The following is a 17,305-nucleotide window of genomic DNA, read 5'->3' as shown; positions in this document are numbered from 1 at the left end:
AGTTGCACGTTGATCTGCCAGTCGTGGGTCTTTCATGTGGAGACTCTCCTCATGTGTTTGCAATTTGAATATAATGATGCATTTAAAAGTTAATGGCAAAATGTATTTTTACAAAAGTTCACAATGCTGCTGCAGATGCAATATAATGTAGACAAAATTGAATTATACATTTTCGTCAGGTTAGATAATGATAATAATCACTCAACCCCCTTTATCTAAACCATAGACAGTAAAAGATCTAAACCTCTCTACATAACCGCCGGACTCGTGCGTCCTCCATGTCTGTAGTTTTTTAACACTCGTCCAATGGGATTGCGTCGATGGGTTGTGGGCAATATTAGCCGTTAGAGTGCTCATTGATCGAGACACCCCTCGCTGCAGCCTGTAGCACGATGACGTAGCTGGATGATCCAATACGTACTGGATGGGGAAGTTCGGATCAATATACTGACTCTCTTGTTTGATCTAGTTCATCAAAATGAATGAATCTTTTTTCGAGTCATTTTGTTCATTTAAGGGGTTTTAAATGTTATAGCCTACTTTTAACTGGTAAATTCCCTGAACACATCCACCTACGCAATCTTGATAATATTCTGAATTAAGAAATCATTATAATGCAGTCAAAAATAATTTACAGGGAACATAAATAATTACTTTACCTTCCGAGTCTTTCATTCATTTGTCACATGACAAACGCAATGAACGGATCTTTCATGAACATAATTCGCATGCGCCGGTCTTAAGTGACATGTGCTCAATATTGTATTGAGATGATGTTCTAACCTGTGTAGTAGTAGTTGCCTACTAATAAATAGTAATAAGTAATTATTGATGAATAAGTAATTATTTACATAAATGTGATGCTTTCCTAGTTTCTCTCTACCTAAAATAGTTAATTTTACAATATTTTAAATAACATGATTTTAAACCTAAATGTGATGGATTTAATGTGTGTACACAGAACATTTTAAAATAAAGCCATTTTATTTTATTCAGGTCATATTTGCTGTTGAGTGAAAGCAAAAATGAGTCAGGTAATTGTCTCTGTAATTTGTACAATACGGTCTGTAAACAACTTAAAATACCAGTACACATTCAAGGGAAAAGGCAAAAATAATAACAGCATCAAGAAACCAAATCTTGCCAGAAAAGAAAGTGCTTAATGATATGTTGCCTGGTAAGAGTTCCTTCTTTAATGGCTATACTAATTTTCCCACAGTGATCTGTACATAAGGTTCCTCTTGCCACCCGTCCCTTAAAATACGGAATCGTCCCGTATTTGTAAGATGATGCGTCCCGAATCAAATCAATAAGGGACAGGATTTGTCCCGTATTTTTCATTAGGCCCACACATAGTTGAATACAAACATAAGGATTTTGCAGTATGGATAAGACTAATAGCAAATATAAAAAATATCAATTTCACAATAAGTAGTAGAGAAGCTCATTGCATGATTGCATTTGAGCGTTTTTGTTGCCATGATGTACATAAAAACAAAAACAAAAAAACCCCTAAATTTAAGTTTAATATACAAACTAATCAAAGCAGTCAGATCACGCAGTTGTCACTGGAGTGATCATTTATATTTAACTTAAATTCAGTTTTTTTTTTTTTTTTTTTGTACAGACCAAAACACACCACCGCGCATGCGCGTCCAGTACGTGTCGGATCTGATCCAGCTACGTCATCGTGCTACAGGCTGCATGCTACGATTTGGGATGTACTAATTCTATTTTCGAATACTATTTAGGACGGATAGTATGCGAATTGGGACGCATCGTTCCTCTCCTGTGTTACAGGTGGGTAAATGTACAAAAAAGACCTCAGAGCTAGAATTTAGCCATGCAGAAATGTGTTTGGGATGTGAGTGGACTGTTTTAGTGAAGTAATTTTCGTCAGGGTCTGTTTCTGATTTTGTTTGTAACGAGTTTGAAACGAGAGGGCAAAGTCCGGCAGAGTAACTGTCTAACGTTGCTGACAACGCACACATTACGTTAGAGAGCAGGTCAGCTCAACACACACACTTTCCCACGTGCATATGCACATGAAGATATTTTATGAGCTTGCAATGTTAACGAGTATTGTTTAGCTCACTGTATGTTAACTCCCCACCATCGGTTAAAAATGTTTGTTTTTTTTTGCTCAATGATTTTAGACAAGAATGGTTACAGTTTAAAATGAGATTTGAAGTTACACTTGGAGCACTTTATTAGTTCTGAGCATGATTTTCAGTACTGTATTGACGTGATACTGATAAAATACTGTGAATGAAAGTTTCTAAGTATCCTAAAAATATCTGGTGAATATTACCATTGTCTTTACATTTCATTTTGATAAATAGTGTAAAATACAAGCACGAAGAGTGAACATGCATCTAAGTGAACATGCATTTGGTACTTAGAGATTTATTTTATTATGGATTTTGTATTGACACGGACACTGAAATTCATTGTAATGTTAAAAAGACACTGAATAATTAATGTGTGAAACATAAAATGACTCTTAACAATAGAGATGTATTTGCTGAAGAAAATTCTTAAATAAATTACTGCAGAGAGCTTGAACCTGACACACTGTCTCCTCGTTCCTCTCCTGTTCACCACCAGTATAAAACAAACTCAGTAACTGATATATTTTTATTTATTATTTTGGGCAAATATTATATATATATATATATATATATATATATTTGGCAGAGAAGCTCCTCCCACTAAAATTTACCATAATTGAAGCCCCTCCCACAGTAATTACATCACCAATGAAGCTCCTCCCACAGTAATTCTCCAATAAATGCTGTAAATTCCCATCAGCTACAAGTGAAGACGAGCATCAGAGCATCAGGAAGAGCTGAAATCTGCAAAGACTGAGTTTATTAAAGAGGACAGAGAGAACATGAGTGATCCAGAACCCTGCAGAATGAAACACACTGAAGATCCTGAAGAACAAAGAGGTTGGTGTTTATTCTTCTTTCATTCATGATGCTGAAGAACATTCATGTTAGAAACATTCAAGCACTTCATCACTTTTAGATAAACAGTTAAACTATGAAATGGCTACAAAAGTTTAATTTTTGGTTTCCAAAAAATGGTCAGTAAAGCGAGGTTTGAGAAATGTTCATATTTATTGTCAACATCAGGTCAAACTAAATATAATTTTAGCTTTTATTTAATTTAATTTAATTTATATTTGGTTCACAAGTTTTTTTTAAATCAACTAAGGGTTGAGTGACACATGTAGGACACAGATAATTCTCAAAAAACTGGCTCGCCAGCAATATTTTCTGGCCCGCCGGATTATTTTGGAAGTCCTATGCTGCACAAAACTCTTCCAATACTTGAGAATTCACCGCCGCATACTGTGTGAAACGCACATAGGGATTAGGGAATCATGCGGTGTGGGATTACATTTTAAAGTATAACTGTGCGTTCACACCGGACGCGAATAGCGCGTCAAATTCGCGCCTGCCGCGTCTAGTTATACGCTTGACCACTTTGTGTCCATTCGCGTGTCAAAAGACGGTAGCGGTCAGAACTCTGGTGTACTTTGGACGGAGCGGGCGGTCTGACTGACAATAGCACTCTCCCGACACCTTTTGACAGCGTATCCACACTTAATTCTGACCACCTGTAGGCTACACCTAGCTCTGAGGAGCTGTTTGGTACTGAAACCATTGTCAGTCAACAACATTCTTTTTTTGCAAGGATGTTTGAAATAGTTTGGCAGAAAATAGCCTACTTCATTTGTCAGTAGGGCAATATGATTTTCGTTTATGTTGCTTTGAAAATTTGAGTGATAGGCTTTGTCCTATTCAATTTATGTTATTTATATTTCATAAATTTTTCCTGTGGCATTTTTTTTTCTCTGCTGACAGTAGGCCTACAATGTTAAAATAGCCTAATATTTATATTGATACGAACCCAATTTTTGTATTGCATTTATAATTATTATAGGCTACTTAATCTCCTTCTTTTCGTTAGAGACATGTTAATGTGAGATTATGGAAACGAGATCTAAATTTTGCGGACCCCTCAGGTCGGGAAATAAAGCGGGTGAACACAGAGTGTATTTTAAGCGGTTGCTGAATAGAACCTAAAAAAACAGTCCCGCGCAGACCTTCTTAAACCTTAGATGCGTAGGCTATGTGTGTGTCCTGAATAAATAATAATAATAAAAAAAGGAATAAAGTTCAAAAGTCGGACTGTAAGCGAATGAGGCATGATTCAATTAACACCTTTATTAAAATGGCTGTAATCTGTTACCACAATAGTACCTAATTTAGTATCTGTTTAAAATGATTTCCTTGATATATCATGCCTAAGGTGTTAAATTCAAAATCAAAATCAAAATTTGTATAATCCAGTAATTCATTTTTTCTATTTTTGATCTGTGCACAATCAGAAAATCAGAAAACCCGTCGTTATTCGTTTTTTCATTTTAGTTCAGGAAATAATGGAAAAACAAGTTGTTTTTCATCTTTTTATTTTTGGTTTTAATTTGAAAAAAAAAACTATTGAACGAATGATCCACTGACGGTGACGCCTTGGTAACATCATATTCCGCGATTATAGGCCTATATAAGAGTATTTAATTTGTATCCATAGGCCTACTCTGTGTAGCTGGCCCGCCATCTACTGGCTAAAAAAAATATTGGCCCGCGGCCAAAGTTACTTGCCGACCCCTGGTCTAGACTTTCATTATATGACATTTCTACAGACACTGCCGTGATACGTCACACTCTGCTGTGTATTTTTTACAAAGATAAATTTAATGTATAAAAAATAATAATAAATACAAAATATGATAATAATAGGCAATCTGCTCCACTGGACTGTAAAAAGCTTGTGTTCTTGTAATTCAACTAAGAGGCCACAGTGTGAAGTTTCTGTGGCACAAACTCAAACCGGAACACAGGGGAACTCGCTTTATTTAACTTTATTTAATTAATAAAAAAATAATAAAAAAATAGCAAAACTGTAATATTTTATAGCAGTTGTCTACTTTAATGTTCTTTCACTTCATTTTTTTTCTCTTGTATTATTTTGATGAATAATAATATTTTTCTTTCACTTCAGACCTGATGGACGTGAAGGAGGAGAGTGAAGAACTGAGCGAAGTGAAGGAGGAGAGTGAAGAACTGAGCAAAGTGAAGGAGGAGAGTGAAGAACTGAGCGAAGTGAAGGAGGAGAGTGAAGAACTGAGTGAAGTGAAGGAGGAGAGTGAAGAACTGAGCGAAGTGAAGGAGGAGAGTGAAGAACTGAGCGAAGTGGAGGAGGAGAGTGAAGAACTGAGCGAAGTGGAGGAGGAGAGTGAAGAACTGAGAGAAGTGAAGGAGGAGAGAGAAGAACTGAGCGAAGTGAAGGAGGAGGAGAGCGAAGAACTGAGTGAAGTGAAGGAGGAGAGTGAAGAACTGAGTGAAGTGAAGGAGGAGAGTGAAGAACTGAGTGAAGTGGAGGAGGAACATCATATCAAACCTGGAGAAAAACCTTTGAGTCGCTCAAAGACTAAAAATACTTTTTTAAAGAAAAGAAGAGCCAAGAAATCTTTCACCTGCACTCAGTGTGGAAAGAGTTTCACAAGCAAAGATGGTCTTAAACGCCACATGAGGATCCACACTGGAGAGAAGCCGTTTACATGTGATCAATGTGGAAAGAGATTCCCAAGCAAACAAAGTCTTGAGATTCACATGAGGATCCACACCGGAGAAAAGCCATTCACATGTGATCAGTGCGGGATGAGCTTTACACAAAAAGAACATCTTAATCTTCACATGAGGATCCACACTGGAGAAAAGCCTTACGCATGTGATCAATGCAGCAAAACATTTCTTAGGGCATCAGACCTGAAGTCACATCTGAGAGTTCATACGAAGGAGAAGCCATATTCATGTTCTGTGTGTGGAAAGAGTTTTTCAGTGCTGTGCAATTTAAAAGCACATCAGAAAATTCACACTGGTGTGAGAGAGTACATGTGCTTTGAGTGTGAGAAGACTTTTATTACAGCGGACAGTTTAAAACGGCACCAGAGAATTCACACTGGAGAAAAACCTTACAAGTGTTCACACTGTGACATGAGATTCAATCATTTAATAAGTCTGAAATCACATGAGAGGATCCACACTGGAGAACAACCTTACAAGTGTTCACACTGTAACAAGAGATTCAGTCGATCATCAAATCTGAAAACCCATGAGAGGATCCACACTGGAGAGAAGCCGCACACGTGTGATCAGTGTGGAACAAGTTTCTATTTTAAAAGTGAACTGAAGCGACACATGAAGATCCACACAGTGGAGAAACCGGATCACCATGATCCATGTGGAGAGAGGTTCCTTCAGTTATCTTCAGTTACTCACTCAAATGGAAAACAATCACAGTCTGAGATCACAGTAAGTAGTTCATCTTTATGTGCTGAGCATTAAAGTCTCTCCTGTGTAAGTTAGTTTCCTAACAGCCATGATGAGCAAAAGGACATCTTGGTGGTTGCTTGCTATCTGCTTCACTTTTTTTTTACATTATTATGAGATATTGAGTTGTAATTATAAGAAAGTATCTCATTATTACGTAAAATTATCTCATTATTATGACATGCTGATGCTCACCAGATTTACATTGTTTCATGACCAAACTAGTGACTTATAACACAAATCATCTTCATGACATTTAAACGCCGACTGTCGCAAATTCGCTTCAAACTCCTTCCATTCAGACTTCAGGCGAGATAGCGTGTGTATTCCCCCAATGCCTGTTTGTGCACATTCGATACATACCTAGGAACCTTTTGCACGCACTGGTTTCTCATAGGACTGTTCGGAGTGGGAACTACATCCGGTTCACGGAAGCTAATATTTTGGTTAGCAAAAAACGCATATCAAGGCCGCAAATGTGGAAAAATTGCCCAAAATGAGGTAAGTTGTGCTAAGATAAAAATATGTACCAGCTTATTGATTGCTTCTATAGCTATGTTATTCAAATAGACTTCATGTGACGAATGTTTTATACGTACTTTGTAGATTTATGTTTGTAGCGAATTCGCGACATTCGTCCATAGCGGCTCGATTCGGCTATAATGGCCACCTATAATAATGCTGTATTTAGATGGCTTTCAGCACTCACGTGCTTTTTATTTATCAGATTATTACAAAAATAGCATGTTAGGATATAAAAGCAATTCCTGTCGTTTGTTTTAACACAGAACATAATGAATGCAACAACGTTCTATGGGAAGCGACCAGGCGGACTTAAAATCAGGATTCCATCATTTGAAAGTGACGACAGCTGTCTAAGTGACAGTGGGGATAGTGATGAAGACTACACTCCTACACCAGGTGATGAAAGCAGCGATGGTGAGAGTACTGACAACAGCAACAATGATGAAGACTCCGATGGAAATCGTGATGTACATCCTAGCACCAGTGCTACTGCTGCAAGAGGGAAATCAGCTACCACTACAAAAAGAAAAAGACAAAAAGTAGTATGGAAGACAGTGAAGCAAAATAAGTCTGCAAAAGACATTCCAATTTGGCAAGGTGCTCTTCCAGATGCTGATGCAATCAGATTGCCCATTCAGTACTTCAGAGACTTTTTTGATTCTGATCTTTTGGATACTATTGTGGAACAAAGCAATCTTTATTGCACACAACAAAATCCAAATGGTGCCCTCAAATTGGATCAGAATGAACTGGAGCAGTTTATTGGCACTGTAGTGTACATGAGTGTTTTCAATTTACCGAGGTCAAGAATGTACTGGTCCAGTGCATGTCGAGTACCGCATGTTGCTGATGTGATGTCCCGAGACAGATGGGAAGAAATAAAACATTTCATTCATTTCAATGACAACATGGCACCCAACAACAGTGATAGACTTTTCAAAGTCAGGTCACTTATTGATTCACTCCTCCCCAAATTTCAGGCTCTCCCTCAAGACCAAATGTTGTCTATTGATGAACAAATTGTGCCATTCAAAGGAAAATCAAGTCTCAAGCAATATGTCCCCAATAAGCCATACAAATGGGGATACAAGATCTTTGTACTTTGTGACACAAAAGGCCTGGTGCATTCATTTGACATATTTGCAGGGAACATTGAGCCTGTACCAGGACTACCAGACATTGGGGCAAGTGGAAACATTGTGCTGAAGCTTACACAAGTTGTCCATGGTGCTGTCAATCATCTGGTGTACTTTGACAAATGGTTTTCCTCCTTGGATTTGTTTGTTGCTCTTGCAAACAACGGGATACCAGCTCTTGGGACTGTACGGCAGTGTCGCCTGCGAGGGTGCAGTTTCAGTGCAGACACAGAAATGAAGAAGAAGGGAAGAGGCACACTTGAAGAGCAACAGGTTGTTGTTGACAATGTGGAAATAAGAGCAGTCAAATGGTTTGACAAGAGAGGGGTGATCGTTGCAAGCACTTTTGCCAGTGCACAGCCTGTTTCCAACATTGAAAGATGGGATAAAAATCTGAAACAGAAAGTGACTGTGGAATGCCCAAGCATCATCAGCCTGTACAACAAGTTCATGGGCGGCGTTGATGCTCTTGATGCACTGATTGCATATCACCGCATCCACGTGAGGTCAAAAAAGTACTACCATAGACTCTTTTTTCACTTTGTGGACATGGTCATTGTCAACAGCTGGTTGTTGTATCGGCGGGATTGTGAGTCACTGACAGTCCCAAGAAAGAAGCAGAAGGATTTGCTTGCTTTCAGAACATCTATTGCACAGGCACTCTGCATGCAAGGCAAGGATCTGTCAAAGAAGAAGAGGGGGTGGCCTTCATTGGATGTTGAAAGGGAGCTTGAGAAGAAGAAACATCGAGGTCCAGCTACGGTTATGCCGACACAGGAAGTCCGTTCGGATGCTGTGGGTCACTGGCCAACGGTTGAAAGTGAGCGACAACGCTGCAAACTCCCACATTGCAAGGGCCAGACTGTAATCAAATGTGCAAAGTGCACCGTTCACCTGTGCCTCAACAAAAACAAGGACTGTTTTCGGGAATTCCACCAGTAAGACTGTCTCATGCAAAGACACTTCAAGTGACATGGTCACTTGGTCCACATGACCCAGTTTCACATGACAGTTGAAAAGTTCAGTAATTGTTTGTATCCTGAGAAGTTTGAAATCTAAAAGCAGGCCAGTAAAGTTTGTCAAACACACCACACACACCACACCAGTGGTGGAAAGTAACTAATTACAAATACTTTCGTTACAGTACTTGAGTAGATTTTTAGATTTTTCTACTTTCTTGAGTATAATTAAAATGTGGTACTTTTACTTTTACTTGAGTAGAATTAAAATAAAGTATTCAACTTCGCTACATTTATTTTTCACCAAAAGTACAGAGTACTTTGAAAAAGGTGCCGACGGAGCAACAGAGCGAGCTTACATTTCACAAACACTTTTCAAACGACTGCGTGCGGTGGAGGCTGAGCCCTCAGCCCTGCACTTCAGCCAATAACAGACAGTTCTGACTCGGGTGCAAGACCAATCAAAACTTCCAGTTCAGCTGGGGGGCGGGGCGTTCAAACCGCGCTTTGACATTAAATCACTGGCGCTCGTGTTTAGAATCCGTATTGCTAACGTTTCAATATTTTATTGAATATAAGTGTGAGCTATGCTCATATTCTGATTTTAAAATGTAATTGTGGCAACTCCTGAAATGGGTCATCCCATTGATATTACCAGAGCATTGAGCAGTTGAAGTAAATAAAAAAACTCGGCTCATAACATGGACACCGTTATTGCTTGGATGGAGCAAGAACAATGTAAGTGTCTTGAAAACATTAACACAGTTCAACTGAAAGGTTAAGCTCGCCCTCTTTAACAATACAGTTAAACTAAATGTACGAAGCAAACTTTGTACAAAGCTGAAAAACCCTCAACAACAGTGAAATAAGATCGCATGATTTGTCTGTCAATCAGATGCATGTAAAAGCAATAGTAGGCTCCCAGCACATATTCGGTAAAACGAAAAAAAAAAAAAAAAAAGAGCATTTAATTTAACGTTAACCATACCCCACTTAATTTTTTTTTTTTTTTTACTGGCACTTTTTTATTCATACTACATCTCTCTTTTTTATCGGACCTTTCACTTAAACCTTCTTTGCTTTCAGTTATGAAATTATTCAAATAAAAACATTCAAATGATCTTACCTGGACTTACTTTTAAAGATTAGTAATAAAACATTTTCTCTTGACAACAGGGAAAGCTGGTATGTTTGCTTAGCATACCGTCAAAACTACAATTTATGAGTTTAATATCATGTTTCATGTTTTGCTTCAAAAATCAAAATGACTTGAAATTACTTCTGTGGTTTCATGTGTGAGAATATATTATTTTATTAAATTCTATAATACAGGCTATGTTGATTAGCATTGCATTAATGGGTTAGTTCACACAAAAATGAAAATTAGCCCATGATTTACTCACACATAATTAATATAAATGTCCTGGCTCCTCCAAGATTTATGAAGGCAGTGAATGGCTGGAAAAAATTTAAAACCCAAAAAAGTGCATCCATTCATGATAAAAAAAAAAATACTCCACATTGCTCCAGTGGGTTAATAAAGGCCTTCGGAAGCGAAGCCATGGGTTTAAATACCCACATTTATTACTTTATAATCTAAAATAACTAGCTTCTGCCAGACGATCGTACACATACTCAGCAAATTGACTTGCGCCACAAGAGTAACCTGTGACACATGTATGATGTAGAATGTAGGAGTATCGTAAGCTTAGATGCCTCTCGTGGTTTAAACAAATAGGGCTGTGGAACAAACTGAAGCTCCTCTTCTATAATATATATACGTTGTGTGTCGAGTCAGGGGTTAGTCTTCCACCGTAAATCGATGCGTATGGTCGGTCGTCTGGCTGAAGCTAGTTATTTTAGATTATAAAGTTATAAATATGGGTATTTTCCTTACACAAACACATGGCCTCACTTCAGAAGGCTTTTATTAACCCCCTGGAGTAAAAGTGGAGCACTTTTATCATGGATGGGTGCACTTTTTTTGGGATTCAAATTTTCTCTAGCCATTCACTGCCATTATAAAGTTTGGAAGAGCCAGGACATTTTTTAATATAACTCTGATTGTATTCATCTGAAAGAAGAATGTCATTTACACCTAGGATGGTTTGAGGGTGAATAAATCAGGGGCTAATTTTCCTTTTTTGGTGAACTATCCCTTTAAAGACATACATCATTCTTATGAAAATACCTAAGATATTGCTATCATGTGTTTGTCTTCATGTTTCTTCAGTAAAATGTCTCTATTTGCATATTATTATATCCATATTGGCCTTGTTGTCATTATTCCTGAAACGTCATAAGTGAATCACTTTTATGAATCTCACTTGTGGACTTTCTGCGCGAGGTATGAATCAGTGTGTACTGGGCTTCCAGTATGAATGAAACAGAATTGACATGAGTGTTTAGCGCTCCATATCGCTATCATCTCCCCATTTTGGGTAAAAATAGAAAAATAATACTAAAGTACTTTGTAACGTAGTTACTTGAGTAGTTTTTAAGCAAACTACTTATTTACTCTTACTTGAGTCATATTATTTTTCAGTACTTCTTCTAAATTATTACTTAAAGGCACAATATGTTTTTTTTTTTTGCTTTAAAAATAACAAAAATCACTATATCTATGTTATATATATATTTTAGTTGTGTACTTACATTATCCTGACTGGTTCCAACAACTTTCAAACCAGGAGAAATTTTAATTTAATTTGAAGACACGGCACGTTTCTTTATTTCCGTTTGGTCGCAGTCAATGGCGTCATATCCGCGTTGTCTCTGGTTTCCGCTCATACTGCCATGGCAACCAGAGCTATGAGCAGAGCTGTCTTATAGTAACCAAAGCGACAGACGCAGACAACTGTGTAGTTCGCAATGTCTATTTGCACGCTGTTGTTGTTTCGTTCAAACATTATGGACCATGGCAAGCAGACTTTGGATAAAAAAGGAGAACTAAAACGAGAATCAATATCAGCGCGGTGTTTTTTCGAGATGCCGAGAGCTCCCATAGACAGTATATAAACAAGAGCTCCACGTCCGAGACTTCGACCGCTCCTGCATGTACTTTATTAAACAGGTGATCACATTTACATAAAACTAATCAATGTTATATAGTTCAGCAATGATAAAATGTTAGAATATGATCTGTATGTTATTCTAATGTTGATCTAGTTTACTGCTAGTCTCATACAGACAAACTAACACATACATTTCAACACATTCAAATGCAGTTTAGTGTGCTAGTGTAACAAGTGAAACAGCGCTGCATTACCTCACAAGTTTAATTTGTCTAATAAACTGACCTGTGAGTAGTAATTCTGCGTGTAGTTCGGTAGAATGAAATGTCCATATTCCTTTTATATCCGCGGGAGCTCGCGTCGCGTGTGGAGCTGATAGCTGTCTCTTAGCAATCCCGAACTGCTTCATATCACAGTCATGATAAAAGCATCGATGTATTCAGTCATCCATAAACATTATTAGATCAGTCGGCTTGACGTTGACGACAAGATCCAGAGTTCTTAGCAAATGTTGCGTCATCAAACTACGCCTTTGTTATTGTAAAGAGGTTAGCGACCCCTAGTGGAGAAAAATTCCATACTGTCCGTTTAAGTAGCAATACTTTTACTTAAGTACAATTATTTAGTACTCTTTCCACCACTGCACCACACACACCACACACACACCACACACCACACACACACCAAACAAAGTGTGTGTCTGAATAAAGTCAGAATTGCGAGATGTAAATTCGCAATTTTGTGAGATAAAAAGTCGCAATTATCTTTTAAAATGTTTTATTCTGTGGCGGAAACAAAGCTTCCATAGCCTACCTCCTGGCCTCTTCCTCCCATCCATCCTCCCTGACGCGTACCGTTACGGCCGGCCCAGCTATCAGTATGCGCCGGCGGTGCCGCGGTAGCCTACCTGAGAAAACGTTTTGGAAAAGACGGGCTATGGACCCAACCAACTCTATAGGAGGGGAGGGGAGAACTCCCTCACATGGTACAACCCATGCAGAGGCTGCGCGCTGTGGTGTCAGAATGCGGAACGTGTGTAGCCTAATGTAACTAATGTGACATTGAAATGTGAAAAAATAAATAAATAATAATTTCCTTGACCGGCCCAAAAGTAAAGCGGCCCACCGGGAAATCTCCCGATTCTCCCGATTACCCACTCCGGGCCTGCATACCGCACACACACACACACACCACACATACCACACACACCAAACACACCACACACACCACACATACCACACACACCAAACACACCACACACACACCACACACACCAAACACACCACACACACAGCCTATAGCCTACAGCCTACTTCCCCAATAAGGTGCAAGATTGGTCTTTTATATCACTGTATTAGTCCATTAAGCTACATTAAGCGTTTTGTCCTGAGACGGAAGGGGAATCCTTGAGTATGAGGTATTGAGGGAAACTGATTATAATCCTGTTCATGGTAGAGAAAGCTGATGACATGTAGGTGTGGCATTCAAAACAAGAACAGACAAAACACTGACTACGCCACCCTGGGAATTTAACCCAGGGAATGATTTTACTCCCTTATTGCAATGATATTAATACAATTAAGGACACACAGGTACACGTACAATACAGCCAAAGACGATGTTCAATTTTGAATAAACACCTTTATTTCAATAATTTAACAATCATCTCTCGGGGAAGAGAAAAATAAAGAAAAACAAAAAAAAACACAAGAATTAATTTATAATTGCTGAGACTTACCGATGGAGGAGAAAGGAGTCAAAGGCAGTTAGAAATCCCAGGGAAAATCCCCCAGTAAACACACAGCCACACCACAGTGAACACAAAAGAAAACAAGAAAATCAACAGCACTACCACCCAGACACCAACACCACCATCGGCTCTCAGTCACTAAAATAAAAAGAGAAGCCCTGCTGTTACAAGGTTCAATACATACACATAAAGCAAACAGTAGTTCAGGAAAACCCAACGGTCCAGGAAGACAGCCACAGGGCAAAACGGCGTAGGTAACATAGCCGTACAGGCAGAACAGCGTAGGTAACACAGCCGTACAGGCAAAACAGCAGGTAGCGAACCAATACTGTGTTGCTGGCGACGATCTCCAGCTAAACCGGCCTCATTCCTGTTATTTACACACAAATATTACCATTAACCCCAATTAATAAAAATAAAATGAATCCCACGCCATGGCATACATACCGATCAAGCAGAATCCATGTACACCCGAGGGAGACGGCTCGACGCGTACCAACGGCACTAATAATGCAGTAAATCCGTTTATTGGATGCGCTGAACGACAAGATGGAAGACTGGACCTCCCACCGGAGATCTATGAGCATCCAACACACAGTAACCATCACTACAAATAATAACAATAATATTCGCGCAGAGACACCGAAGCCGCTACCCTACCTGTTAGCACAGCAGAGCACACGGAGAGAGCGACCCGGAAGCACAACACAACTTCCGTCACTGACGAGCAAGAGAGGGCGTTAGAAGGACTACTCGCTTTATTTATAGGACAGAACCTCACACGGGGATTGGTCAAAAGTACGCCAGCTCATTACACATTAAAGGGGACATATCATGCTAAATCCACTTTTTTAGCCCTTAAATGCATTTTGTTGTATATTTGGAGTGTTTAAAAGCACAGAAAAGTTGAAATTATTCTCTTCAGGTGCTTCGTTGATATCTTTATATTCTGTTTTGGCCTTATTTTTCAACCAGTTCAGATTTTTCTGTTATCTATGACGTTTTGTGAACTAATACGTCACAGTATTTGCAGCGGAACTGCCAAATAAGGACATTGACTTCCAGCCCAACACTTCGAGCAATCCGCCATTTTTATTTCTCGCTGCAATTTTGTAGTCCAAGCTCAAAGATGCAGAACTTACGAGAGGGTAAGTCAAAATGTTCGGTTGTTGGATGTAGTAACCCACACGCTTCATTACACCGTCTAATGTAGATGAACTGCCACGCTTGTGACAGGGCCATAGACTGTGGACAGGGCGCATGTTTAACTGAAAGAACGAGCAGAGAGAGAGAGACCCAGTCACGCGCACGCTCTCTCTCTCTCTTCGGAGCCAGGCGAAAGTGTAAACAAGACACCGTCTCCAAACTAGATGCTGTCTTGCTCTCTCTCCCTCGCACATATTAATCAAAATAAATTGACACGGTGGTAAAAGGTCGGAAGACCAAAGTTTCATGTGTAAATACAGTAACACACCATTGCGATACATCTATATGAAGACGTTGTTCTGCAGGTTCGTCGTCTTCATTTTCATCTCGCTCCGGCTCCGACTCTGGCTCGAACATGTAAGGCTGGCTGGACAAGTCTTCTGTTGTTGACATTTTGTTAATAACGTGTGAATAAAAAGTTTCTTCTCTATAATCGTATCTCTGCTATCAAACTACAAAAATGGCCGAACGGGGTGGAGTTGAACCTCTGCAAACTGGAGAGGGGGCGGGGTATGACGTGTCTCAATTGTATTTAAAGAGACCGCACCAAAACGAGTTGCTCTCAGACGCACATCAGAAAAGGGGTAAAAAAAGGGGCCTGTGGAGCTATAATAATGAGGAATTCAGACCCAAGCATTGCAGTTCTGCTTTATATAGACTACAAATGTATGATTTATATGTTAAAAGGAACGATTTAAAAGCATGATATGTCTCCTTTTAACTCATACTGCTACATAGGCTACACAGGGAAAGTAACAATGAAGTTATTGAATGAAACATAAACACAGCTTTTGTGTGATTATCGTCTTTTCGGCATATATATACTGACACAGCTAATCATTTTCATTTTATGAATGAATATCTTCGTCAACAACAACTGCTTTTGCACCATCTGATGGTGAGGTCGACTAACAGCAGATGGAGAGTATGCTCGGCAATCTTCTGCTTTTCCTGCAGTTCCTGCAGTTCCTGGACGTCAATGTTGAATTTACTGTCGAAATTGAACCACTGAATTTGTGGAAGCGAATTTCCATCCATCCATCCATCTTCTACCGCTTATCCGGGACCGGGTCGCGGTGGCAGCAGTCTAAGCAGGGATGCCCAGACTTCCCTCTCCCTAGACACTTCCTCCAGCTCTTCCGGGGGGACACCGAGGCGTTCCCAGGCCAGCCGGGAGACATAGTCTCTCCAGCGTGTCCTAGGTCTTCCCCGGGGTCTCCTCCCGGTGGGACATGCCCGGAACACCTTCCCGGGAAGGCGTCCAGGAGGCATCCGGAAAAGATGCCCGAGCCACCTCAACTGACCCCTCTCGATGTGGAGGAGCAGCGGCTCTACTCTGAGCTCCTCCCGAGTGACCGAGCTTCTCACCCTATCTCTAAGGGATCGCCCAGCCACCCTACGGAGAAAGCTCATTTCGGCCGCTTGTATCCGGGATCTTGTCCTTTCGGTCATGACCCACAGCTCATGACCATAGGTGAGAGTAGGAACGTAGATTGACCGGTAAATCGAGAGCTTCGCCTTGCGGCTCAGCTCCTTCTTCACCACGACAGACCGGTACAGGGACCGCATTACTGCAGAAGCTGCACCGATCCGCCTGTCAATCTCCCGTTCCATCCTTCCCTCACTCGTGAACAAGACCCCAAGATACTTGAACTCCTCCACTTGAGGCAGGAGCTCTCCACCAACCTGAAGCGGGCAAACCACCCTTTTCCGACTGAGAACCATGGCCTCGGATTTAGAGGTGCTGATTCTCATCCCAGCCGCTTCACACTCGGCTGCAAACCGTCCCAGTGCATGCTGGAGGTCCTGGTTTGATGAGGCCAGCACGACAACATCATCCGCAAAGAGCAGAGATGAAATCGTGTGGTCCCCAAACCTGACCCCCTCCGGTCCCTGGCTGTGCCTAGAAATTCTGTCCATAAAAATTATGAACAGAACCGGCGACAAAGGGCAGCCCTGCCGGAGTCCAACATGCACCGGGAACAAGTCTGACTTATTGCCGGCAATGCGAACCAAGCTCCTGCTCCGGTCGTACAGGGACCGGATAGCCCTTAGCAAAGGGCCCCGAACCCCATACTCCCAGAGCACCCTCCACAAGATGCCGCGAGGGACACAGTCGAATGCCTTCTCCAAATCCACAAAGCACATGTGGATTGGTTGGGCAAACTCCCATGAACCCTCCAGCACCCTGTAGAGGGTATAGAGCTGGTCCAGTGTTCCATGACCGGGACGAAAACCACACTGTTCCTCCTGAATTCAAGGTTCTGCTATCGGCCGGATTCTCCTCTCCAGTACCCTGGCATAGACTTTC

At 40.4% G+C, this 17,305-nt stretch overlaps 1 protein-coding gene across 1 annotated transcript; it reads left to right on the top strand.

Annotated features, from left to right (window-relative positions):
- The first annotated feature begins 1,657 nt into the window (after window positions 1-1,657).
- Window positions 1,658-10,479, top strand: LOC311093237 (uncharacterized protein). The gene is made up of 4 exons (XM_084130483.1): window positions 1,658-1,800; window positions 2,812-2,951; window positions 5,074-6,386; window positions 7,193-10,479. The coding sequence occupies exons 2-4, from the start codon at window positions 2,894-2,896 to the stop codon at window positions 9,005-9,007; spliced, it is 3,186 nt and encodes a 1,061-aa protein (XP_083986609.1). The 5' UTR covers window positions 1,658-1,800; window positions 2,812-2,893; the 3' UTR covers window positions 9,008-10,479.
- Window positions 10,480-17,305: the final 6,826 nt, after the last annotated feature.

The sequence above is a fragment of the Abramis brama genome, assembly GCF_963993115.1.
Source record: "Abramis brama genome assembly, chromosome: 1".
Lineage (NCBI taxonomy): Eukaryota > Metazoa > Chordata > Actinopteri > Cypriniformes > Leuciscidae > Abramis > Abramis brama.
This window is presented reverse-complemented; position numbering and strand designations above follow the sequence as displayed.

What these genes read in the sequence shown, in the direction of transcription:
- LOC311093237 (XM_084130483.1), top strand. Translation starts at nt 2,894, where the DNA reads ATGAGTGATCCAGAACCCTGCAGAATGAAACACACTGAAGATCCTGAA. An exon ending in AGATCCTGAAGAACAAAGAG is followed by an intron (nt 2,952 to 5,073) that starts GTTGGTGTTTAT and finishes CTTTCACTTCAG; the next exon opens with ACCTGATGGACGTGAAGGAG. An exon ending in AATCACAGTCTGAGATCACA is followed by an intron (nt 6,387 to 7,192) that starts GTAAGTAGTTCA and finishes GTTTTAACACAG; the next exon opens with AACATAATGAATGCAACAAC.